The 27,508-nt window shown below is 39.9% G+C and overlaps 1 protein-coding gene across 3 annotated transcripts in view; it reads right to left on the bottom strand.

The window, feature by feature from the left end:
• The window catches only part of GPALPP1 (GPALPP motifs containing 1), a 45,133-nt gene that overhangs the window by 11,971 nt on the left and 5,654 nt on the right, over positions 1–27,508 (bottom strand). For 2 of the 3 annotated variants that reach the window (XM_070048792.2, XM_051850041.3), the window contains exons 2-8: positions 25,025–25,157; positions 24,156–24,260; positions 18,443–18,551; positions 14,474–14,605; positions 13,242–13,406; positions 9,903–10,001; positions 5,804–6,022 (exon numbers count right to left, since the gene is read on the bottom strand). In XM_070048792.2, coding sequence (XP_069904893.2) covers positions 5,804–6,022; positions 9,903–10,001; positions 13,242–13,406; positions 14,474–14,605; positions 18,443–18,551; positions 24,156–24,260; positions 25,025–25,157 — 962 coding nt within the window. Of the gene's footprint in view, positions 1–1,930; positions 4,827–5,803; positions 6,023–9,902; positions 10,002–13,241; positions 13,407–14,473; positions 14,606–18,442; positions 18,552–24,155; positions 24,261–25,024; positions 25,158–27,508 lie in introns of those variants that run through there. The other variant, XM_051850040.3, reaches the window with a different exon arrangement.

The raw sequence follows: 27,508 nt of genomic DNA, 5'->3' as shown, positions 1-27,508 counted from the left end.
TATCAGAGTTCCTGGTTGTGAGTACTGACTCGGCTCTGAATTCTGGCTTCTGACTACTTCACACCTTGGGAAGCAGAGGTGATAGCTCAAGTAGTCGGGTCCCTGACAGCTACATGGGAGGTCTGGGTTTAGTTGCTGTTTCCTGGCTTTGGCCTGGCATGGTCCTGGCTATTGTGGGCATCTGGGGAGTTAACCAGTAATGGGAGTTCTCTATCTGCCTCTCAAATAAAATAAATAATACATTATTTTTTTTAAACATTTATTTAGTAAATATAAATTTCCAAAGTAGAGTTTATGGATTACAATGGCTTTTTCCCCCCTATAACTTCCCTCCCACACCCCTCCCATCTCCTTAGTATATATTAAGTAAAGATTTCATCAGTTTGCACCCACACAGAACATAAAATGTAAAATACTGTTTCAGTACTAGTTACAGCATTACTTCATATTGGACAACACATTAAGGACAGAGATCCTACATGAGGAGTAAGTACACAGTGACTCCAGTTGTTGACTTAACAATCTGACAATCTTGTTTGTGGCGTAAGTAATCTCCCTAGGCTCTAGTCATGAGTTGCCAAGGCTATGGAAGCCTTTTGAGTTCGCGGACTCCGATCTTATTTAGACAAGGTCACAGTCAAAGTGGAAGTTCTCTCCTCCCTTCAGAGAAAGGTACCTCCTTCTTTGATGACCTGTTCTTTCCACTGGGATCTCACACACAGAGATCTTTCATTTAGGTCTGTCTTTTTTTTTTTGCCAGAGTGTCTTGGCTTTCCATGCCTAAAATACTCTCATGGGCTCTTCAGCCAGATCCAAATGCCTTAAGGGCTGATTCTGAGGCCAGAGTGCTGTTTAGGACATCTGCCATTCTATGAGAATGCTGTGTATCCCGCTTCCCATGTTGGATCGTTCTCTCCCTTTTTAATTCTATCAGTTAGTATTAGCAGACACTAGTCTTGTTTGTGTGATCCCTTTGACTCTTAGACCTATCATTATGATCAATTGTGAACAGAAATTGATCACTTGGACTAGTGAGATGGCATTGGTACATGCAACCTTGATGGGATTGAATTGGAATCCCCTGGCACATTTCTAACTCCACCATTTGGGGCAAGTCCGATAATACATTATTTTTTAATGGAGATTCTCTAACTCTAATCCCCAGGGTTCCTATTGAATAGGGGTAGGTCTGGGAATAGGCATTTAAACAAACTTCCAGGTGATTCTTTTTTTTAATATTTATTTTATTTATTTGAAATACTAAGTTATAGAGAGAGGTAGAGCCAAAGAGAGAGAGAGAGGTCTTCCATCTGCTGGTTCAATCCCCAAATGACCACAACAGCCAGAGCTGTGCTGATCTGAAGCCAGGAACCAGGAGCTTTTTCCGGGTCTCCCACACGGGTGCAGGGGCCCAAGGACTTGGGCCATCTTCTACTGCTTTCCCAGGCCATAGCAGAGAGCTGGATTGGAAGTGGAGCTTCTGGTACTTAAGCCAGTGCACATCTGAGATGCCAGCGCTGCAGGTGGCAGCTTTACTCACTATGCCACAGTGCTGGCTCTCAAATTAAATTCGAAAATTTCTAAAGAATCACCTGGGCAGGGGGCGGTGCTGTGGCATAGCCAGAGCTGCAGGCCAGGGCTTTAACCCGCTGTTCCAATCCATGCTCCTGGCTTCCGGTTGGCTCAGCTCTGGCCATTGTGGCCATTTGTGGAGTGAACCAGTGGATGGAAGATCTCTCTGTTTCTCTGCCTCTGCCTCTCTGTAACTCTGCCTTTCAAATAAATAAATCTTTTTAAAAAATTATTTTGAGTCAGAGAGCGAGAGATAAAGAGCAAGAAAGAGAGTGCACCCATCCATCTACTGGTTCACTTGCTTCCTTCTTCAGAAAAGCTAATAAATTTAAAAAATAAAAATGAAGACCACAAATTCTCAGATATGGAGGAAACTTTATTTATACATTGAAAAACCTACATCTTAAGAAGCTTTCTAAAAACATTCTTTTAATTGCAAAGCTCAAAAGGAAAAGATTGAAATGGGCAGTGAACAGCTTTTCAGTTCTGTACAAACATGGTCACAGTTAAACAATTTTTTAAGCTGCAAAAAAAGAGACCTCTTTAGACAGCAAGAGCTTTGTACTTAACTCTCATGATGGCATCAAAAGCCAAGAAAAGTAAACTAACATTCTGAAGAAGAAAACTGATGTTCCATGAGAGCCATCTCTAACCACTTCTCTCCATGCTACCTTTTTCTCCTAGGTATAACTCAACAGAGGATTTTTTTCTAAAAATGACTGTTATTACTATAAAAATCCTGAAAAGAAAAGTGATAAGGGCCCTTGTAACTTGTGTAAAAACCACAATCCTACATTTCAGAATGATATTATCTCCTCTTCATAGGAAACAGAAAGTGCCATAATGTTCTGGGATCAAATAATTTATATCATCACTCTGGAGCATGAAAACCCCAATACTGTGCAAATCTCAAGCTCGTTTCTATAAAAATCATTAATTCAAAGCATGAGAAAATGTGAATGTGATGACCTAAATGTCTTAGAGCTGCTATATCCACACGGGATTAAAAACTCTTAGTAAGACCATGGCTTTTTTATTGTTTTCAGAACAGAGCTTACTTTTCTGTGTTTTGCACAACACAAAAACGCCTTAAATTATGCGACGGTGCCACAGTCACCATCTCTCACCTTTTGATGCCCCCTACCTACTTCTGTACCTGCTAACCCCAAGAGCCCTATTTACTTACCAGTAATGTGGTCACTATTGTGAAGCACCTAAAAATCCACCCGAGGTGACATTCTAGGGGCTGGACAAAAATCACATAATTTCAGGCAGCATGAACTTAAATATCACTTTCAATGGTAAAGAATGTTACAGGATCTGCTCCACTTTATAACCTTAGTATTGCTCTTTTTTTCTTCTTCATTTTTAAATTTCCAAAGAGCCTACTATGGCCCTACACAACTTGATCAAGAAATGCAGGAACTTAAAAAATTCTTTTTAGAACAATCCTAGTTTTCTGCCGGAGGGGAGGAGACTTGATTCATTTAGGCTGTTTGCAGCTCTCAGGTGGGATGGGAAAGAAATGAAGAACAACGTTCCATTCTGCACAAACAGCTATTTTGTTCTTTCATTGTCAAGGCTCCTGTATTGCACTAGGCTCTCCATGGGGGCAAAAAGCTTCTGGGAGGGGACTGACATTTTGTTAAACTTGTCCTCAGGGTGGCAGGAAAGCGTACTGGCTTCAAGCTGCCAGAGAGGTAGTATGCGAGAAGTCACAGGCAGAGAGGAGAGAGGCTTCTCCCGCTCACGCCAAGGTCATGAACGCTTCAGACGTAAGCAAAGAAGCTGCCCACATACAACATGAAATATCCCCCACCCCTTTCAGATGAGGAAAATAAAACAAAGTATCTAAACATGACATTTTTACTTTAAAAATTACCGTATTTCATAAAAATACACATAGGAATTTACATAAGTATGAGGAAGTAGAAGATATTTGTCACGAAAAAAACTTATAACAAAATTAAATGAATACACTGGACACTCCTATACAAAGTTTTGTGTTGAGAAGATGTTCCATGCCTCTCTTTAATTCTACTTAGAAAAGCTTTTACAATTTGTTAAGGAGGATAATTCGTTTTTTTAGTAGCAACAGTCCATCAGTAGGCTACTGTTGACACTGATGAGAAAAACACCATTTACTGCTACAATTAAGGGGAATAATTTACACCTTAATTCGAACAGCATACTCAGTTCTGGAACTTAGAATCTTTGTTTCAGCTTTTGCTTCAAAACTAAAACACAGAACTAGCAGAACAATTAGGCTTAATCAGCAAGAAAACGTCCATACAGCATTCATGTTTAGGTTTTATTTAACTATGTGGAAGTTTCTGCTTAATATCTCAAGAGGCAGTGCTTGTAGCATTACAAACTTAAAGTACTCCCATTAGGGTGGTTATGATCATATACTTTCCACTTCTGCTTTTATATTCATGGATTATCAAACTCGGTCTTTTATAAAAGGATGTTCATGATTCACTCCAGCAAATGAGCTACAAACTGTTACATACATGCATGGGTAATGTAAGATCATCCCAAAGCAAAGTTCCAAGACTCAGAGGCTTCAGCTGAGGTCATACAGGCCAAGTCGCACAGATTTCACACCACGCACAGATAATGGCATACCTTGTCCCTAGAAATACTTATGATTCATGGTGGAAAAGGCAAAACAGGTCTTCCTTAGCACATGGAATAACCCAGGGAGCCCACTTTCTGACTTAAAGACAAACAAATCAAAAAAACCAAACAACAAATAATGCCCTGAGTGCCAAAGAGTGAAACTGGTAACAAAGCAGACAAAAGACCGCACACTCTACTTTCAAGTCAATGGATAAGCACTGATACACGCGCTGAAAAAACAGCCAATTTCAAACGCATGATTCACTGCCAGGAACGGACACCCACTCCAGGGCAGGCTAGGTGTATTTCACAAGGACATTCAGACTCTGTCTAGTCCTGACCAGATCTGAGACGTCACTTGTCAGATGTCACAAAACTCAGGAGGGGACCCTAAAAGTTATTATATAAAGATAAGCCTATCCTTCTTCATTCTATTCTACATAACAAACATGGATGTTGCGTTTCCACATAATCTTAAAAGGACTCACAGAACAAGGCAGACTTGGCTGGTTTTTAAGATTACCTTTAAAAAGGAAACTGTAATCTTAAAAAGCCCAAAACAAAGGACTAAAGGTGGACAGAATGACAAAATGGAATTCTTCAACTTTTCTTCATTGCACAGGGAAATCCCCCTGAGGTAAGAATAGGAAAATTCCGTAAGCTGGAAAATATGTCTGACTTTAACTATATTTTCCTTTGAAACTCACATTTGAATACTGATATAGGTTTCACAAAATTAAAAATCACAAAACTTTTAACAAGCAACCTCAACTCTTATGGAACTCCTTACTCAACACTATGAACCCATGAATGATTCAAAAGTTTTCAACACTAATTTATAAGAGACATTTTAAAGCAATAAACATTTTTTAACTTGCTTAACATAAAAACTACCAGCAGGGCCAGCGCCGTGGCTCACTTGGTTAATCCTCCACCTGCAGTGCCGGCATCCCATATGGGCACCGGGTTCTAGTCCCGGTTGCTCCTCTTCCAGTCCAGCTCTCTGCTGTGGCCCAGGAGGGCAGTGGAGGATGGCCCAAGTGCTTGGGCCCCTGCACCTGCCTGGGAGACCTGGAAGAAGCTCCTGGCTCCTGGCTTCGGATCAGTGCAGCGCGCCAGCAGTGGCAGCCATTTGGGGAGTGAACCAACACAGGGAAGACCTTTCTCTCTGTCTCTCTCTCTCACTGTCTATAACTCTACCTGTCAAAAAAAAAAAAACAAAAAAACAAAAACAAAAAAAACAAAAACAAAAAAAACTACCAGCAAACCTCCTGTCTTATTTTGTTAATAAAGCATGCATATTTACTCAAGCTTCACACTATACTTTCCTTTGCCATTTCTCATAAGCTGAATTTTTATTTTAAAAGCATTTTTAATAGCAACACCCTATTAGATTATTATGAGGCCAAACCTATTTTCCAGTAGCCACATTTTTTTAATCCAACAAGGCTGACTTTGAAAAATCAGTTCACTTATTAACAAATGTAGATTTGTGATCTATTTTATTTTAAAAAGAAATAGGTTTTTAGTACAGAATTACAGACAACAGAGTACTTAGAAAAGGTCAAATTGATCAACATGAAAATAGACTTCACTGAAATATACTTACTTATAAAAACATATTGCCTTTGCCATGTGAAAATCTGGTGTTTAGTTCTCTAGACTTCTTTATTAGGGCTTTTTTCTGAGCTTCATCAAACCGATTAACCTTGAGATCCTTATCACGGTCAAATGGTATTCTTTCTTGTGACTTATTTTTATCTTCAGCAGCCTTATTCTTTAACTTTTTATGATGAATGTCCATAAGAGATTCTGATCTTTTTGATTCCTAGGGAGAGAAGAGCATACATGAGAACCTTAGCTTGGATAGATTATTAACAGAATCTGATCATGAGACAATAATGAGATGGGAAAAGTGCAGAGTTAAGCAGGGCTATTAAAGCCCAGCAGGTTTTCCCAAATCTAAGACAACATCTATGATATGAATGTGTTGTCAGAGGCAAATTCAAACCAATCACCATGAAGATATCTCCTATGGGCCACACAACACAAAATAATAAGCTAAAGGGAAGCAAATATTTATTCAATAACTACAATGAAAACCATGCTCTTTATGGTTGTTTAATTATTAAAAATTACAGTACAAGCTAAGATAATGTGTGTGAAAGGAAGAATGCAGGGCCAGTGCAGGGGATGTAGGCATGTTCTACAAACTAATAGAATTTGTGTTCCTTTCAGCTTTCTGTTCTTTCTCTTTTCCCTTAACTGCCTCCTTTTAAATCTTCTTAGCTATGGATGGTATTCACAGTTTCAGATACATCTAGTAAGACAAGGTCTGAGGAAAGGCAACTGATTTAATAATTTAAAATCCTTATAGACTCACTCTAGACTTCTGACTACTGACCAACAGAAAGGACAGAAAATAACTGCCCAAGATTTTAGGAGCTGAGAGGAAGATACATTAGATGCAGACAGTGCAGATCAGCAGCCTTCAACTTGGGGTATACATTCGTGGGGCAGCAGGGAATGGAATCCATGGACAATTTCAAGGTTGCTTATGATTATCAACTTCTTCATGTAACCTTTATAAAAACTGATTTGCCCTGCCTTTCTAAATTTTTATTTATTTAAAAAGCAGAGAGAGAGAAAGAGAGAGAGCTCTTATCTGCTGATTCCCTCTTCAAATGTGGGCAGGCCAAAGTCAAAAGCCCTCTTCGGCTGGGCAGGCCAAAGTCAAAAGCCAGCAACTCAATCCAGGTCTCCTGTGTGGGTGATGGGGACCTAATTAGTTGAGCCATCACCATTGCTTCACAGGGTTTGCATTAGCAGGAAGCTGTTGGAGCCACGAGCTGGAGCTGGGATCAAACCCAGTTACTCAAATGTGGGATGTGGGTGTATAAATGAACCTCTATGTCAAATGCCTACCCATATGTATTTTTTAATGGATCATATTAGACATGGAATTTCTATGGCATTTAAGATTCCATGTGAAACATTTAATAGAGTAATACAATGCTATCAGTTACATCTGTGGAAGCTACTGAAACTTACAATTTTTTTTTACCAGTTAGGTTCTAGTCCAGGTACATCCATTAGATGTGGAACACACTGGACTGAGCTTCACCCTGGTAGTTTGGTATTAATAAAAGAAGGGATCCCAACACAGAGAAGTGGGGCAGGGTTAATTTTAGAATGGGAAACCTCCATGTAACATAAATACGATGATAAATGTATGGGTAAATGTATGTATAAATGTGTCACACAACAAAAATTTGATCTTTTAGCACCATTTCTCCACATTTTCTCCTCCCTTTTCCTGCATCCATATCTTTCCCTGCTAATGAATTAAGAACTCCCTAATGGAGTAGTAACAGTGAAGTTTGACAGGCTAACAAGAGTTAGAAGAGGAAAGGCCTTAAGAGAGAACTGAAAAACAAAACAAAACAAAACAACAGATCAAGTTTGGAGCCGATGCGCGGCAAAGCGAGAAGGAATGGAGTTGTAAGGAACTATCACTTTATCTAAGTCTACTACTAGGAAACTTATTTAGCCTGATGACCAAAACTGTTTAAGAGTAACAAAGAGCAAACAAAAATGGAGAAATAAAGATGGCAGGTTTCAATGTAAACATTCTCTGTATTAGTAAATTAAACATCAAAAGACAGGAAAACATTAAACCACTACTATAATCAATTCAAACAAATTAGAGTTTAAATTTAATTATGATAAAAGAAATGAACTGGGGCTGGCACTGTGGTGTACTGTATTAAATTTCCGCCTGCTGCACTGGCATCCCATATGGGTGGTGGTTCAAGTTCTGGTTCTCTCCTCTCTCTGCAACTCCGCTTTTGAAATAAATAAAAATAAGGATCTTTAAAAAGAAGAAAAAATAAATGAACTTTTGCATCGGTGGTTTCAGGTGTACTACTGTCAGTCTAATTTAGTATAATTTGCCCATTGTGACATACAAGAACATATTTGTGCTGAATTATTAAAAAATTATAAAAACACCCTGAAGTAGTCGACTCACTGAAAAATCCCAAGATGAAATTCAATTCTTATAGAGAGCAATTTATCAAATGATCGATTTGCTGAATTACTACATTTATTTATTTATTTATTTAATATTGTTATGAATCACAGAGCAACAGAGAAACTCAGAGACAAAGAGAGAAAACTTCCATCTGCTGATTTACTTCCCAATTAGCCACAACAGCCAGAAACGCCATCCTGGTCTCCTAGGTACTTGTGCCGTCTTTACTGCCTTCCCAGGTGCATAGCAGGAAGCTGTATCAGAATCAGTGTACCTATGGGGTTCACGCCGTGGTGTAGCAGGTAAAGCTACCACCTGCGGTGCCAACATCCCATATGGGCACTACTTTGAGTCCCGGCTGCTCCACTTCCAATCTAGCTCTCTGCTGTGGCCTGGGAAAGCAGGAGAAGATGGCCCAAATCCGTGGGCCCCTGCATCCTGGGAGACCCGGAGGAAGTTCCTGGCTCCTGGCTTCAGATCAGTTCAGCTCCAGCCATTGTGGCCATCTGGGGAGTGAACCAGTGGATGGAAGATCTCTCTCTCTCTCTCTCTCTCTCTGCCTCTCTGTAACTCTGCCTTTCAAATAAATAAATAAATCTTAAAAAAAAATCAGAGTACCCAGTATTCAAACTGGTACTCCAATATGAGATATTGGCATTGTAAGTAGCAGCTGGACCTGATGTGTCACACTGCTGATTCCTGCCACGCTTACTTGTAATTTTTTATTTACTTGAAAACTAGGCTGGGGTGGGGGGATTTAGGGTGGAGAGAGTGGCAGGGAAGAGAGATAGAGAGAGAGAGAAATAGCTTTTTTATCTGCTGGTTTATTCCCCAAATGCCTAAAACTGATAGGACTGCGCTAGGCCAAAGCCAGGAACTTGGAATTAAATCCAGTTTTCCCACATGGTTTATAGACATCTAAGTACTTGAACCACCACTGCTGTCTCCCAGGGTGGGCATTAGCAGAAAGCTGGAACTGAAAGTAGGACCAGGACTTTCAACCCAAGCAGTCTGATATGGGATGCAAGCATCCTAAGAGATGCCTTAACCACTGTACCACACGCTTGCCTCTGACAGACACATTCACATTTTCTAACCATTTATAAAACACCGAGCAAGTCTGTTTTGAATGAGATGGCTTTCTAACAGCCTTTGAAAACTCATGTTAAGTTTCTAGTTGATTAATTTTTATTTTCATTTCATGGTAGTATGTTAAGACAGTATTCAGTTTATCAAAAGCTGATGACATGCCAACTGAATACTGAACTGTTTATAAATTTAGAGTGGACCATATTTTTAAAGCATTTTTCTCTCATATTTAAATCTTTTCATCAAGTATTTCAAATCTGCTTGTAATTTAAAAACTTATGAACTGAGGATCTCTACGACTTAGTACCGCTCTTGTTTTTGATCAAATGCTACTTATATCTAGGAATTAGAGTTCTGATATATAACCAATTTAAAATACATACTTGAAAACACTATGTGAAATGCATGGAAGGATGTTATACAAATGGATACACACAATAAAGTTGAATATTTTTCAGGTCTGATGTATAGAAAATGCATGAGGTGAAAGGGCAGACATATAAAAGAAAAACAAGAAAAAGAGAGAAAAATGAGAACTCAGAATGTAGAAAAAATAAAAGGTCATGTACTTTATCTTTTTACTTACATTGTATGATGATACTTGTTCAGCCAATCTCTTATCCCTTCCTGACAACACATGTTCTTCATCCTTCTTACTGAACGACTTCCTTGCTTCCTGTGCTTCCTGGAGAATAATCACAGATAACACATTACTGAATCATATAAATAATAAGATAAAATAAAAAAGAAATATTATTATTTTGACTTAGGTGAAGTCATGAAAGAGTAAATGAAGCCAGGCTTGTTGAATTCCTTCTGGTTAGAAATACTAATATACTTGATAATGGATCAGTTATTGTTCAAGCCAATGAGCTTCCTAAAAACAAGAAAACAAGGGGGCCTCATTGTGGCACAGTGGGTTAAGCTGCCACCTGCCTGTATTCCTGTCACAGTACAGGTTCAAGTCCCAGCTCCTTTGTTTCTGATCCAGCTCCCTGCCAATGCGTCTGGGAAGCACTGCATGATGGCCCCATACTGGGTCCCCTGCCATTGACATGACAGACCCAGATGGATTTCCTGGCTCCTGACTGCTGTGGCCTTTTGAGGAGTAGACCAGTGGATGGAAGATCTGTCTGTCTCTGTATCTTTCCCTCTGTCACTCTTTCAAATAAACAAATGAACCCTTACAAAATAAAAAATTAAAGGGGGCAAAACTGATTCAATCAACAAGCTGGAAGAAACCATCTATTTATTGAATTCATGATGAGTTCCGATTAACAAAGACAAAATGTAGGAGTGAAAAAAATTTTTTTCAAAGATTTATTTATTGAAAGGCAGAGTGAGAGAGGAGTAGAGATGGAACCCAGAACTCCATGTCACCCAAGTGGGGGCCATCTTCTGTTGCCATCCCAGATGCATCAGTAGGGAGCTGGATGGGAAGCTCCGCCAGCACTCAAACCAGCACTGGGACAGGTGAAGCCAGTGTTGCAAACAGAGGCTTAGCCCAATATGCCACAATGCTGGCCTGAAAATAAGTCTTAAAAAGAAATTCTACATTATTTGTTTACAAAAGTAGTAAAAAAAGAGAGAGAGAGGGAGAGAAATAGAAGGTATACACACACACACACACACACACACACTCAAGAAATAAAATAAAATCTTGGGATGGAGCTGTGGCATAGTGAGTTAAGCTGCCACCTTCAGTGCTGGCATCCTGTACGGGTGCTGGTTTGAGTCCTGATTGCTCCTCTTCTGATCCAGCTCATCTTCTACTGCCTAGGAAAGCAGTAGAAGATGGCCCAAGTGCTTGGGCCCCTGCACCCACGTGGGAGACCTGGAAGAAGATCCTGGCTCCTGATCAGCATGGCTCTGGTTGCTGTGGACATTTGGTGAACCAGGTGATAGAAGACTTTTCTCTCTGTCTCTCCCTCTCTCTGTAACTCTACCTCTCAAATAAATAAATACATCTTAAAAAAATAGAACAGAGGATTAAAAATAAAACAAAAATAAATGTAGGCACAAATAAAAAGTCCATGTAAGCAAGGGAATTAACTGCCTTTTGAGACACAATCTTATAGGCTAAATATAAAAACTCTAATATAGTATTTTTATAAAAACATATCTAGAAAAGGATAGATAGACTTTTCCCCATTAGCCTTCTAAGGTATAGTGGCTCCCTCATATGTCACATCTTTTGTTGCCTCTTTGGTCTCCATGTGTTTTAGTTCATCTCACCCATCTTACTTTCAGATCTAAATTATCAGATCTCTTTTTAATCTTTAGCACAAAAGAGAACTTGTGATTTATCAAATACGCTAAAATGTGGAGACTGCAACACATTATCACACTTTCACAACGTTATCTACAATCAATTCTCCACCAAATGCAAGCTTCTGAAGTTCTCTCATTTTTCCTTCAGTTGCAACACCAACACAATACCTGGCAGAGTAAGTATTCAGTTTATAGTTTTAGGATAGAAACAGAAATCTTAGATAATTATACGTACAGATGAACAAGATAGAGAGGAGGACAAACTAAGTGTGAATCTGTTTAAATCAGAATTGAAGAAACTATAATCATAAAGAGACAAAAGATTTGAAGACTTATATAGGATACCTTATGGGAATTGAAACCTTTACATGGAATAAATTTATGAACTAGTGCTGGGGATACTGGTTCAATTCCTAACATACAACTGAATACTTCTATTTGAAAACACTCAAGAGACCAATTTCTAAAATAATATATTTTATGCATATAGTTTTTCAGGTAATTTATTTAATGTATTCATGAAGGTGCTTCTTGCTTTTTGTTTTATTTTAATTTATGTATTTGAAAGAGTGTGAGAGAGAGAGATGGATAGATATCTTCCATTTTCTGGTTCACTCCCCAGATGGCCACAATGGCTAAGGCTGGACCAGGCTAAAGCCAGGAACTCAGAACTCCATCTGGGTCTCCCACCTGGGTGGCAGGGGTCCAAGTACTTGAGTCATTATCTAGTGCTTTTCCAGGCACAATAGCAGGAATGCTGGTGTAGCAAGTGGCACCTTAGCCTGCTGTGTCATGACACTGGCCCTGCTTCTTGCCTGTCTTGACAGTAACATGTACTGAGTACAACTGAGATATGGTTACTTAGAGAGATAGTCTCTACATACCACTTAATTTGTTAGGTTGTTTACATCTTTTCTTTTTCTCCAAGATTTTTTTTTTAGATTTGCCTATTTATTTGAAAGACAGAGTTACACAGAGAGAGAGAGAAGGAGAGGCAGAGAAAGAGAAGGAGAGGCAGAGAGAGAGAGAGGTCTTCCATTTGAAGTTCACTCTCCAATTGGCCAGAACGGCCAGAGCTGAGCTGATCCGAAGCCAGGAGCCAGGAGCTTCTTCAGGGTTTCCCACACTGGTACAGAGACCCAAGGACTTGGGCCATTTTCAACTGCTTTCCCAGGCTATAGCAGAGAGCTGGACTGGAAGTGGAGCAGCCAGGACGCAAACTGGTGCCAATAGAGGATACTGGCACTGCAGGTGGTGGCTTTACCTGCTATGTCACAGCACCAATCCCTCCCCAAGATATTTTAAGAGAAACACCTTCATGAAGACAGTGATGTGTATAAAGTTCAGAGAATTAGCCAATTGCTAGTGCTGTCATCCTAGAAAAGTCAATGTCATAGATTAGTTTCTCCCACTCTAAAACAGGCTCAATAAACCCATGTTTCAGTTTTCTTAAGGTTTAAATGCAGCAGTTCACTGGGAAACAGTAAGCAAGTGGTGTTACTTTCCTTCCCCATACCTTTCTTCAGGGGAAAATCTGTATTTTCTTCCCTTCAGAATCCTCATTTTAAAAAGTAGCATCCTTTAAATAGTTTTGCCTTATATCTTTTCAAAACTGAGCCAACCAACTAACCGACCAACCAATATAACGTCTCACCCTGGCTTTCCTTTCTCTGTCAGCTGGAGTATCTGTCCATATTGATCGATCTCCTGATTTGTCCTCAGCTCTTCTCTTAAAAGTCCGGGGCCCAAGACCAAAGTCTTTCATTTCTGGAGGAAGTTCAGTCATCCATGACTCTCTTGTAATTGGTTTAGATGAATCCTTTAGGAGAAATAAGAAGTTAAAAAGGTATATATACAGACACACACATACATAAACATACAGATATACTTTGTATATTATAAAATATATGGAGTACATATATATATAATATAGTAAAAATGACTATCTTTCTCAATTGAAGCTTATAAGTTACTTTTTTTTTTTTTTTTAATTATTTTTGACAGGCAGAGTGGACAGTGAGAGAGAGAGACAGAGAGAGAAAGGTCTTCCTTTGCCGTTGGTTCACCCTCCAATGGCCGCCGCTGCAGCTGGCGCACCGCGCTGATCCGATGGCAGGAGCCAGGATCCAGGTGCTTTTCCTGGTCTCCCATGGGGTGCAGGGCCCAAGCACCTGGGCCATCCTCCACTGCACTCCCTGGCCATAGCAGAGAGCTGGCCTGGAAGAGGGGCAACCGGGACAGAATCCGGCGCCCCGACCGGGACTAGCTTATAAGTTACTTAACAAGCTTTTCCCCCCCTTACTTAACAGACTTTAATGGAAAGGTCTGATGTTTTTGTTACACACACTTGTCATGTTACACTTTAATCCTTTATTCTTTTGATTTTTATGTTATCTTTTGTCACACAAACTTTTTAGTAGGCAATTTAAAAAATCCATTTATTTATTTACTTGAAAGGCAGAGTAAGACAGAGAGGGGGAAATACAGACAGAGAGAAAGACATCTTCCATTTGCTGGTTAATTCCCCAACTGGCTGCAACAGCCAGTGCTTGGCCAGGCTGAAGCCAGGAACCTCATGCCAGGTCTCCAATGTGGGTGTCAGGGCTCAAGCACTTGGCCATGTTCTGCTGCTTTCCCAGGTGTATTAGCAGCGAGCTGGATTAGGAATGGAGCAGCCAGGACTTGAACTGGTACTCTGATAATAGGATGCTGGCATTGCAAAGGGAGACTTAACCTGCTGTGCTACAATGCTAATTCCTAGCAGGCAAATTTGACTATCTTTTCCTTTACAGTTTCTGGGTTCTAGCTCCTAAATTTATATACAGTTTCTAAACTTTAAAGTTTTAATTGATGTACTTTATCTCTGAAAGTGTCTTTAAAACTTACATCATCTCCTTTAGTCAGTTTTTCTTTCATTCTCTGGGCCCTTTTTTCAAACTCTGTTGTTATGCTGTAGTTGACTGGTCCTTTTGCAGGCATTGGTCCAACAATATCCTCATTTTCACTGCTATCTGTTTCCTTTTAAAATAAGACATTATCTTAACCCAAAAGAAGAGCTATAGAAGACAGAAAATAACTCTAAATTACTCAAATTTAACTTAAACAGTTTACTCATAGACAATAAAACAAAACAGAAAACCCAAACAACACAGCCCATCACTGAACAATGAGGATACTTTCCTTGCCTTCCTAAAGTGCACAGTGCACAGAGGACAATCCCACAGCATGTGGACTGTCTCATCTCTCCTTCTTCTATGTCCATCACAGGCCTTAATAAATGATTTCACTTCTCTTCCTGATGGACACAGATGGGGCCCCCAGTTCTTCTCAACATAGTATTCTAGATTCTTAGTATCAATTAGTCAGAGATGATACAGTTCAAGCCATTTTTGTTCCTGATACATGTAAAGCTCTTTGGAATAAGTTGTGCATAAGGAAGGCATTCTTGGGGGTTCTCTCAGCCTTCATGATTCAGCTGAGTCCACTGAAATAGAAATGTTGTAGTAACTCACAAAACACCAGCCTGTATGAGTTAACTCAGTTCCACAGGTATACCTCACTGACAAAGATAGAACAGCATTGTAACAACTGACTTCAATTTGTTCTTATACAATCATTTTGATAAATGGTTTCCATAGATGATTCTATGTTAGATATTTATATATACTAGGGCTTAAAGGTAGTTCTTGTCCTCCATGAAAAGATTTATGAAGATGAAAAACAACAACATGGTTGTCCTCCAGCTTTGACAGGCAGCTTCACTCTCTTCCATTTTTCAAAGTAATAGGATCAGGAGTTCATTTGTATTTTCTTTCATTTTCCCCACTAGTCACCAAAAGGTAACTTTCTATCTGAGCTTCTTTATCTGAACTCTAACAGCAATGCTATTTACTAAAATAATTAAGTAATTATATTTTAATCATATAGCTTGCTCTAAATCATATTCACACAATTAATAACCTGGATTTTGGTATAAAACACATAATTTGATCCTTGTAACAAAACTATGAAATGACAGGATTCTTGTTGTCTCTTTGAGGAAACCTAGACTTAGAGGAGGACATATAAAAAAGATAAATACACTGAGGTTCTAAAATCAGTATTTAAGGCCAGTAATTTTCCTACTTAGGTGACAGAAGCCCCTCTATTGTTTAATCTCAGCTGTTAGTGTTTTCACTTTTCAAGTGTTTATAGCTTATCTCTATATTAGTAAGCTCTTTGATGTCATAGGTGTTACCTTAAATGTTGTTTGTAACTCCCAATGTAAATATTTGCTGACATAGTGAGCAGACATAAAAGACATAGTGAACCTTTTCACTTCTATCTATTAAAAGACAATTTTATAAAAGTAGAATTTCAGCATGTCTTGATAGGATAATATCTGAAGCTTTTTGGAAATAAAGATCACTTAAGATGTCAGGAAACATAAACTAAATGAGACAATGGAAAAGCAGAGAGAAAATTATGCCCAACACAGAAACTTAAAACATCAAAGAAATCAGAATCATAAGCCCAAATCCAATCAATATAATAAAACAATTTTGGTATTCTCATTAAGTTACTTTTTACGATTTTTTTAAGGGTACATTATTTTACCCAGAAACACAATATAAATTATATACCTTATGGGACTCTAGTTTGGGTTGCAGAGTTAGATGGACCTAGTTTAAGGCTCTGTCATTGTACTAGTCATGTGACCCCAAGCATGTTTTCTAAGCCTTTCCTTGTCTTTTAGATGGGCATGCAACAACTCCTACCAATTATAACTCTACTTCCAAGAGAACCCTGTATTTTGTTCATTTTCTTTGGAGTCATGTCCTTCTTAGGAAAATGGAAATTTCTCTGACTCCTGGAAGGAAGTGTTGGTAATTTTAATCCAATCACTGGTCATTCTTCTTGTCCAACTGACTGTTTATGCATGAGTATGGTGTTGGGTAAACAAACATGAGGGGAGATCTACAGGAAACCTTCAGCAATTTTTCTCTTTTTAAACAAGGGGTCTAGGAAAGGGACTATGCCCCTTCTGTGTCCAGACATTGCCACCTGCTTATGAATCTTAGATATTTGGTAGGCTTCCTGGTATGAAGCAGTCGCAGATAATTTACATACCACAGATAGTAGAGCAGAGAGATGGAAAAAACTGGAGCCCTTGATGGGATCATTAGATTGCTGAATTAACCAACTGTGGAATGAGTTTACTTCTAGATATGTAAAACACATTTTCCATATTTTAAGAATATAGAATATATACCACCAAGGAAATTACACAAATAACCCATTTGTCAACTAAGTAGGTTAAGACGAAATTCCACTTTGAGCTGGCTTTTCTGTTATTTGTAGTTGACAGTATTCTACCTGATATACTACATTCACAAGTGTTATTTGGATTAGAGTAAATTTACGCTGGCACTGTGCTTTGCAGTGTCTGGCTTGTGGTAGATGCTCAATTAGTGCTAACCATTAGTATTATTGTATATGACTTAATTTGGAAGTATAATCTTGTGAATGAGACTAAGAGAAGCTCCTCTTTGAGAAACAGAATCTGAAAACCAAAATCTGAAAAAGGTTTTATTAAAGGGCATTTATAAAGCAAACAACTGAGAACCAAGGGTACCTTAATCAGCTATGCTACAGTGTAATTCCAGTCCCCCATCTCTCACATTTTGCTAAGAGAAGCTAAGGTACTACCTAGGCAATCATATAAATTACCCACTTGCTACATAGGTAGGTTAGGACAAAATTGTAAGTATGAACAAAGCTGACTTATGCTACATCTTTGAAAAAGTTTTTCCCCAACTTTTTATTTTGAAAATATAAAAGCCAAGGAACAGCGATTTGATGGTTTTGAGTGCTACCAATTTGACTTAATCTCATGCAGACTTTAGCTGCTGTGTTGAGAAGAGGAAGGAGAGGGGGAAGGGCTATGTGAAACATGAGGACCAAAGAGGTGAAATATGGTCACTCAGGCCAGGGTGGGTGCAGAAGTGGCTGGATTCTGCATGACTTTTGAAGGCAGGAACAATACAATTTGTTGACAGATTCACTTCTGGGACTATGTGTCTGACACACTGCAGGTGCTCTAGAAATTTATTGACAGAATAAGTAAATGACTCTGCAGTTCATGACCTTGACCACTGTATTATATTTCCTTTCAGTGTAATGTGAATTCTCAGTGGAGAGCAACAGGAGTCTCTTGGTCAGATGAACTCATGTGCAGGAAGGTTCTATAGCGTAGCAGAACGAGCAGGCCATTAAAGTCATAAAACCAGGCCTCCAACATGGCTTTGCTAAACAAACATTATACAATGCTGGGTAAGCTATCCAATTTCTTTGCTGTTTTGAATCTGTAAAATGTAGATAATCTGTATTTCATGAGGCTGTGAAGAAGATAAAAGACCCACGTATGACAAAAATGTATTACAAATTATAAAGTCCTCTACAATATCAGCAGTTAGGGAGAAAAACAGCTTTCATACCTTATCCCCCCAAAATCATTGGATCTTTTTGTTAAATCACTTATACATCCAGTGCATTTGTTACAACACAGGTACCAGAGCTGGATATCAGAGTTAACTATTAAAAAACCCCTCAGCTTTCTCTCCTTCAGGTAAAAATCCTTAAACTTCTCATCATGTTCTGGTTCTCTAACATTTTTAAGGCCTCCCTTCAAAGATAAGAAGCCTGAATAGGTAACACCCACTGCACCTTGTTATTTTTCTAAAAGAATCTCAGGTTTGTAACAACTTTTGATTTCATCTACTTATGGTACCAAGTTAAATTAATCTGACTAGAACCAAATCTTTATAAAGTTTTGAGTTTGTTACATCTTATTCTTTAAATTAAAACTTGCCAAACCTCAGAATTGAGATGTGATGAAACCGGTTTTCTTGGATCATGTCTGCCTTTGTCACTTTTCTGTGGAGATTTAATGAAACCAGGTGGCAATGCAGGACCTATTATGGGCCTGAAAAATAAAATGTACTTTTATCATTCCTCCTGGCTTTAAAAAACAGTTTCAGAATAAAAGTTCACAAAAGCAATAAAGCCAGATAATAAAGTGAGAATTTTACTTAACATATTTTTAATAGTATTGCCTAGTATTTTTCCTTTTCTTTTTTAATTAAGATTTTATTTATTTAAAAGGCAGAGTTATAAAGAGAGAGGGACAGACAGAGAGGGAGAGAAACACACACAGAGAGATGCTCCATCCACTGGTTCTTCTCTAAATGGCCCAGTCAGGAGCCCAGAGCCCAGAGCCCCACCTGGGTCTTCCACATAGATAGCAGAGGCCCAAGTACTCGGGCCATTCTCTGCTGCTTTCCCAGCCACATTAGCAGGGAGCTAGATAGGACGCAGGGCAGTCGGACTCAAACTGGTGCTCAGATGGGATGCCTGTAATGCAGGCGGCAGCTCAACTCACTGAGCCTCAATACCAGTTCCTGCCTAGTATTTTTCTAATAGGTATCTTTAAAAAAAAAAACAATTTTTGCATTCTTTTTTTTTTCTTCAAAGGTTTAGTTATTTATTTGAAAGGCAGAGTTACAGAGAGGTAGAGGCAGAGAGAGAGGTCTTCCATCCACTGGTTTACTCCCCAGATAGTCACAACAGCTGGAGCTGCACCAATCTGCAGCCAGGAGCCAGGAGCTTCTTCCAGGTCTTCCATAAGGGTGCAGGGGTCCAAGCACTTGGGCCATTTTCCACTGCTTTCCCAGGTCAAAACAGAGAGCTGGATCCGAAATGGTGTAGCAGGGTCTCTAACTGGCACCCATTTGGGATGCCGGCACTGCAGGCGGCGGCTTTACCCACTACGTCACAGCGAAGCCCCTGCATTCTAACTCTCTACTTGTTAATCAACAATTAGGTACTAAATCAATAATCCCTAATTTTTGTGACACTGGCACATGCCCACTTCCGAAAAAGAACTATTTTTGCTTCTTAAATAATCATCAAAAAAAAAAAAGTCCCTATGAAGCACTAAAATCTGTGAAGGCCTTTTTCTATTTTTTCTTTGGCTTTCTTTCAGTTTTATTTTCACTATCCTCTAAAAAACACCTTAGGGGCATTATAATTACAGTCAGAACTACTTAAGAAGGAACTGAGTTCTTCTAAGGATACAAGTACTGCACATACATACAACAGATGTCAGCAATCTTCTGTAAATATACCACGGTGGTATAAAATACTATACATATTTGGCCGGCACCACGGCTCAATAGGCTAATCCTCCGCCTGTGGTGCTGGCACACCGGGTTCTAGTCCCGGTTGGGGTGCCGGATTCTGTCCCAGTTGCCCCTCTTCCAGTCCAGCTCTCTGCTATGGCCCGGGAGTGCAGTGGAGGATGGCCCATGTGCTTGGGCCCTGCACATGCACGGGTGACCAGGAGGAAGCACCTGGCTCCTGACTTCGGATCAGCGTGGTGTGCCGACCGCAGCGGCCATTGGAGGGTGAACCAACGGTAAAGGAAGGCCTTTCTCTCTGTCTCTCTCTCTCACTGTCCACTCTGCCTGTCAAAAAAAAAAAACTATACATATTAGTGTATAAGTATACACTTATCCAGGAACAATATAGAAGTATGCAGGTAGTTTACTGAGACCTACAGGAAGAGGAAAAGATGCTGTGCTAATAAGCACATTTCTACCCATGTACCTTTTTGTTTCTTTAAAATCACCCTGTATATAAAAAAAAATCACCCTGTATAACTCATCCCACTTTTTGGTGAGCAAAATAATGCCCAAGGTTAACACAATGCGTAAGTTTCTGAGCTGGAGTTTGATCTCATGATGCCAAAGTTCACATGAGATGCTCTATTACCACATCCTGAGGGAACCGTCATCAGTTTAAAAGATGGAATCTCATGAATTCTCAGTCTTAGAAAGACGCAACCTTACTTTATTTGGGGCAGGGGGGGAGACATTTTCCAGTGTCTTACATTAATTCATCCTTGCTTTTGTACCAAGGTTTTTTCCATAGTTGTCACTGTGCCGATATTCCCAACCCAGGTGGCACTAAAGTCCTAACTTGAACTTTCCAGGTTGCACTGTGTTCAGTTAGAACCTCACAGACAGGCTTCCTGACAGAGGAGAAGCAGTTCCAGCAGGCAGAAAGTCTGGGTTCTGATTGTGACCATTTAATCATCTCATCTTGGTATTTGAAACTTCTCTGAGAACAATTTTGTGTATGAAGGACAAGGAAGTTTGCCATTGTAGAAAGATCCAATTACTTCTCATTTATAAACTACAAGTACATCACGAGTTTTTTTCACAGTACAATTTTTAGCAGATCTACAAATGTGATTACAGCTCAATTTTCTGGCTTTAGGGGACTTGCAGAGATAAAATTACTGGTACTGGGGACAGCACTGTGGTGTATGGGTAATGCTGCAACCTGCAGTGTTGGCATCCCAGATGGACATTGGTCCGAGTTCCAGCTGCTCCACTTGCAATCCAGCTACCTGCTAATGCACCTGGAAAAGCAGTGAAAGAAGGCCCAAGACCTTGGGCCCCTGTACCTACATGGGAGATCTAGATGAAAATGCTGGCTCCTGGCCGTTGCAGTCATTTGGAGAGTGAACCAGCAGATAGAAGATCTCTCTCTCTCTCTCTGCCTCTGCCTCTCTGTAACTCTACCTTTTACATAAATAAATAAATCTTAAAAAAAAATTACTGGTACTGAAAATTTAAAATACAGCAAAAGAATATAATGAGGACACTCTGTGGTTGCAGAAAAGGTTTCTGACTCTGATATATGCTACCAGCTATTTACTTCACACGTATATTTTATTACCAAAATACAATTCACAAGAAAGATGTCACTGGGGCTGGTGTTGTGGTACAGTAGATGGGCACAGGCTCATGTCTTGGCTGCTCCACTTCCAATACAGCTCTTTGCAAATGCACCTTGGAAAGCAGCGGAAGATGGCCCAAGTACCTGGGCTCCTGTACCATGTGGGAGAGCCAGATGAAGCTCTTGGCTTCTGCCCGGCCTAGTCCTGGCCATTATGGCCATTTGAGAAGTGAACCAAAAGATGCGAGATTATCTCTCTCTCTGACTCTGCCTTTCAAATAAATAAATATAACTTGGAAAAAAAAAAAAGAAAAGAAAAGAAAAGAAAAAGATGTCACTATACACCTAAGTACAGGTAAGTATCCCTTACCTGGAATGTTTTGAACCAGAACTGTTTCAGATTTTGGAATATCTGCACATACCCAAGCAGATGCCTTGGAGATGACACCCATATTTAAACATGAAATTTGTTTTTCATTTCACATATACCTTATACACATAGCCTGAAGTTAATTTTATAAAACCTATTTAATAATTCTGTACAAGAAAAAAAAATTTGTGTACATATGAACTGTCAGACTTGTGGCTCTCAAAAAATTTCATGGGCTGGGTGTTTAGTCTATCAGTAAAGACGCCTACTGAGGCTGGTGCTGTGGCATAGCAGGTAAAGCTACTGCCTGCTGCCTGCAGTGCCAGCATTCCATATGGGCGCCAGTTGGAGTCCCGGCTGCACCACTTCCAATCCAGCTCTCTGCTATGGCCTGTGTGAAAGCAGTGGAAGATGGCCCAAGTCCTTGGGCCCCTGCAACTGTGTGGAGGCTTGGGAGAAGCTCCTGACTCCTGGCTTCAGATAGGTGCAGCTCTGGCCATTGTGGCCATTTAGGGATTGAACCAGTGGATGGAAGACCTCTCTCTCTCTCTTTGCCTCTGCCTCTCGCAAGTCTGCCTTTCATAAGTAAAGCAATCTTAAAAAAAAAAAAAAAAAAGACTCCATACTGGAGTGCCTGGGTCCAATACCATCTCATTCCCAACTCCAGCTTCCTGCTAATGTGGACCCTGGAAAACAGCAGTAATGGTTCAAGTGACTGAGTTCCTGTCACCCATGTGGGAGACCTAGACTGAGTTCTGCCATTAGGGAGCATTTGGAGAGTGAATCAGTGAATGAGAGTTTTTTTTTCTCCCTGAGTGTCTCAAAAATAAAATGTTTAGTTTTTCTGTATTTCTAAAAAAAATTTTTTATTTGAGGCGTTTTGGATTTTGGGATTAGAGATGCTCACCACACAATGCGCTTTCTTTTTAAAAATTTTATAATGTAATTTATTTGAAAGGCAGAGAGAAAGCAAATGAGATACAGAGCTCTCCTATCCACTGATTCACTCCCCAAATGCCTGCAAGAGCCTGGGCTTGGCAGGCCAAAGCCAGGAGCCAGGAATTCATTGTGGGTCTCCCACATGGTTGGCAAGGACCCACATACTTGAGCCATCATCTGCTGCCTCCCAGGATGCTAGCAGGAAGCTAGAATGGAGGGGAGAACTGGGACTCGAACCCAGGCACTCTGTTATGGGATGCAGCTTCATTGCTGCACCAAACACCTGGCCCTGTAATATGTTTTCTTAAAAGGAATATTATATTCCAGGGGTCAGCATACATTCTATAAAGAGCCAGATAATACATTAAAGAAACATTATTTATTTTTACTTTATTTGAAAGGCAGAGAGACAGAAAAAAAGAGGCAGATAGATGGAGATCTTCCATTCACTGGTTCATTCCCCAAATTTCCACAATGGCCAGGCTGAATCTGGGCCTGCCACTTGGCTGAAATGGACCCAAGGACTAGAACCATTTCTTGCCTCTGATGGTGTACATCATCAGGAAGCTGATTGGAAACTGAGGAACTGGGAATTGATCTAGGCACTCTAATATGGTATACAGGTGTCCCAGGTAGCATCTTAACTGCTGTGCCAAATGCCCACCCTCAGGTAGCAAATTTTAGATTTTGAGGGCCACATATGGGGTCCTGGAATATGTCTTTTTGTGCTTGAAACTACTCTTTAAAAACATAAAAATCATTCTTAGCTTTGGACCATACGAAAATAAGAAATAGACTGACTGCTATAACTAAAAGGACCAAAATTACATGGAAATCATATGCTGCCAAATGCAATAATACATTTTAAATATAAAATAAGCAGCAACTTTTTCTAGGTGCTCTTGCATACTGGGGAGGGGCTGGCATTTGGCCTAGCGGTTAAGATGCCAGTAGGATGGCCCCGTCTTATACTGGAGGGCCTGGGTTCAATTCCTGGTTCCAGCTTCCTGCTAATGTGGACATTGGAAGGCAGCAGTCATGGCTGAAGTAGCTGAGTTCCTGCCCCTCATGTAGGCTGAGTTCCTAGCTCCTGCCTTCAGCTTGCCAGGCTCTGTAGGCATTTGGGGAGTGAACCAGTGATGGTTCCAGTCTGTCTGTCTCTCTTTCCGCCTCTCAAAAATAAACAAACAAAAAGAGAAAAGCAGGGAAAGGGCTGATGTTCTAGCCAGCCTACCACAAAACACTTCTGTGAGATCAAGTAAGAGATGTGGAAGTGTTTGTAAACTATGGAAGGTGTCATAAACATGTAACCAATTATTTGTATTATAGGGAACATGTACTTTTCCTTAATAATGTTCTATTTTAAATGTTATATAAATACATAAGTTAAAAAAATTTTCAGACAACTCTAATGAGTCAATACATAGCAGTTGAAATATCTAGAAAAGACTGGCCTGAAATATCACATATTGTCACCTTGGAGGAGAATCATCCTGCTTTTTAAATCCGGGAGGAAGGGCTGGTCCAAAAAATCCATCGTCGTCGTCATCATCATCATCACCTTCATTTCTCCTCTGCTTTCTGAAAATACAATAGTACAAAATTTACCAGAATGTATGTCAAAATATTTTTCAGAGAGGGAGAATTTAATTTTGAATGGAAGCATTGACATTGGTTGTAGAAACACTTAAACAATATCCTAACTTGCAAAATTAATAAAAAAAGGATATCACAGCAGTTCTTAACTAATCTCATCCTGGAATTTATTTTTAGCCTAAATTGTTAGAAACTAGTTACTTCTTTACAGCAGTTATGTTTCACTATTCTACATCTTCTGTGGTATTAAACATTCCATGTACCAGAGTTTCCATTCTCTATTTGTTAGATGCTTCTCAGAGAAAACTTCATGACTTTGACTTTTAGTCTTATTTGAGGAAGTTGCTATTTTTCATATTCTATAAAATGTATCAGAAAACCCTGTCATCCAACTGCCTATTTACACAGCCTGAGCAGGGTAAAGCTAGATTAGAAGGAAAGTATTATAAACAAGACATATATACCACACATATAATTTTTAAAAAGAAACTTGATGATTTATCTAGAATAGTCAATAATACCTGAAGGAAAAAATCCCTTATAGAAAATTTTTATTGAAATACTAGTTGTCTCTACAGTTATCTACTAGAATAAACTTCATTGTAGAATGCACAGTTCATAAAATGTCACACAAAATGATTTCTTCCTTTGCTGTAAAAATGCAAATATGACATCCCCTTACTAGTTCTCTGTTCCAGCCAACTTCACTAGGTTTGAAGCTTGGCTTGTCATTTAAGTGAGTGACTGACCTTGCTGTTGGACCAGAGTCGTCATCTTCAGATTCTTGATTTCCTTCTTCATACAAAGAACTACTGTCCTCATCACTGTCTGATGAATCTGAACTACTGCTTCTGTAATCTGGGGGCAAAGCTGGTCCTGCAACTAAAGGAGATTGTTTGGGTATGTCACAAGCAGCCACAACTGTTTCACCAACTCCTCCTGGCTGAGATTTTCCACTTTCTTTTCTAAAACCCTCAGCACTTGGATATGTACCAATTATTACAGACTTCAGTCTCATTGGCTCCTGTTTTGTGTAGAGTGGTTTTGTCTTTCTAACTCTAAGAAGGCAACAACCATGCTTTAGACAATCTCCATGAACGCCACACAACTTTCGTTAATACCTAATTTATGGGGCTGGCATTGTGGCATAGCAGGTAAAGCCACGTCTGTGATGACTGCATCCCATTTGGGTACCAGTTCAAGTCTCGGCTGTTCCATTTCCAGGAAGGTGTCATAAACATGTAACTAATTATTTGTATAATAATGGCCTGCAAACAGTAGCAGCAGATGGCCCAAGTGCTTTGTGTCCCTTTGGCCTGGCTCAGCTCCAGCCATTGCAGCCATCTGGGGAGTGAACCAGCAGATGGAAGATCTCTCTTTCTCTTACTCTGACTTTCAAAATAAATAAATAAATCTTTAGGGAAAAAAACCTGAATTTTTGACAATTGCGAATAATTTCCCTGATAACAAATTTTTGCATTGGTTAGTACAGCTGGACAAACAAGTTCTTTTCCTTTTAGATAGCACATGCAAAATAATATTTGTATCATGGAGCTTACCAAATTTGCAGCTACATACTCTAATATATCGAGAATCACAATGATCATTTCTGGTTTCTTAGATCCATCACAAGATTCATCACGAGTGGATAAAGGCGCTGCCTGTGACACTAGCATCCCGTATGGGTAGCTTTCGCTTCTTGGCTGCTCCATTTCCAATCCAGCTCCCTGCCAATGATCTGGGAATAGCAGTGGAGGATGGCCCAAGTGCTTGGCCCCCTGCACTCACATGGGAGAACCCAGAAAAAGCTCCTAGCTCCTGAGTTTGACCTGGCCCAGCCCTGGCCATTGTGGTCATCTGGCAATTGTACTCATCCAGCAAATGGAATATTTTTCTCTTTCTTTCCTTTTCTCTGTAACTCTGAGTTTCAAATAAATACATGAATTTTTAAGATCCATCACTTAACTTTTTTTTTACTCATATTACCATATTGCAGTTTTCTTTTCAAGATGACTTTTCAAGCAGAAACAAAATTAGAATCACTCCAACTTTTGCCACTTGCTAGTATAAATAAAGAGAAGACAGTGACACTGCACTGCACTGGCATCCTACGGAGAAGGTTAAGGGTCTTTCCACCTGTGAGAGTGACTTGCTCTTGCTTTATATATAAGCAAAATTGTAAATTACTACACTGCATTGCTGCGTCACACAGACACAACTTAGCTTTCCTGTGCTACAACCTTGTTTTGTAAGATGATTGTTGTGAACATCACGTCAGTACATAGATGCAAAGCGCCTAACAGCACCTGGCATGTAGTATCATTCAATAAATGCTAGTGTACCTACAAGAAGGAATTTCGATTTTAATTACAATAGGTAGTCACTGGAAGTTTTCAAGACAAGAGAGACGTGACTTGAATCACCTTTAAAAGAGTGTGGGGCCAGTGCTGTGGCGCAGTGAGTTAACACCCTGGCCTGAAGCACTGGCATCCTATATGGGTGCCGGTTCGAGACCTGGCTGCTCCACTTTCTGTCCAGCTCTCTGCTATGGCCCGGGAAAGCAGAGGAAGCTGGCCCAAGTCCTTGGCCCCTGCACCCACGAGGGAGACCAGAAAGAAGCTCCTGGCTCCTGGCTTCGGATCGGCGCAGCGCCAGCTGTTGTGGCCACCTGGGAGTGAACCATCAGATGGAAGACCTCTCTCTCTCTCTCTCTGCCTCTCCTCCCTCTGTGTAACTCTTTCAAATAAATAAATAAATCTTAAAAAAAAAAAAAAGAGTGTTAGCTTTGTACAATAAACAAGGGGGATCATTAGTAGGAGATATGCATTAGAAACTGGTAAGAGGGGCTGGTGCTGTAGCATAGCGGGTAAAACTGCCGTCTGCTGTGCTGGAATCCTGTATGGGCGCCAGTTCAAGTTCCCCTGTTCCACTTCCCATCCAGCTCTCTGCTATGGCCTGGGAAAGCAGCAGAAAATGGCCCAACTCCTTGGGCACCTGCACCTGTGTAGGAGACCGAGAAGAAGCTCCTGCCCTTGGATTGGCCCAGCTCTGGTTGTTGCGGCCATTTGAAGAGTGAACCAGAGGATGAAGATCTCTCTCTTTCTCTCTCTCTGTTTGCCTCTGCCTCTCAGTAACTCTGCCTTTCAAAAAATAAAAAGAAAAGGAAACTGTAAGAACATTTGATCTGCGGAGCTGGTGTTGCAGCAAAGCGGCCTAAGCTGCTACTTGTGACG

The sequence above is a fragment of the Oryctolagus cuniculus genome, chromosome 9, assembly GCF_051225735.1.
Source record: "Oryctolagus cuniculus isolate XC-2025 breed Fujian yellow rabbit chromosome 9, ASM5122573v1, whole genome shotgun sequence".
In the NCBI taxonomy this organism is placed as follows: Eukaryota; Metazoa; Chordata; class Mammalia; order Lagomorpha; family Leporidae; genus Oryctolagus; species Oryctolagus cuniculus.
The sequence above is the reverse complement of the archived record's forward strand: the minus strand, read 5'-3'. Positions and strand labels throughout refer to the sequence as shown.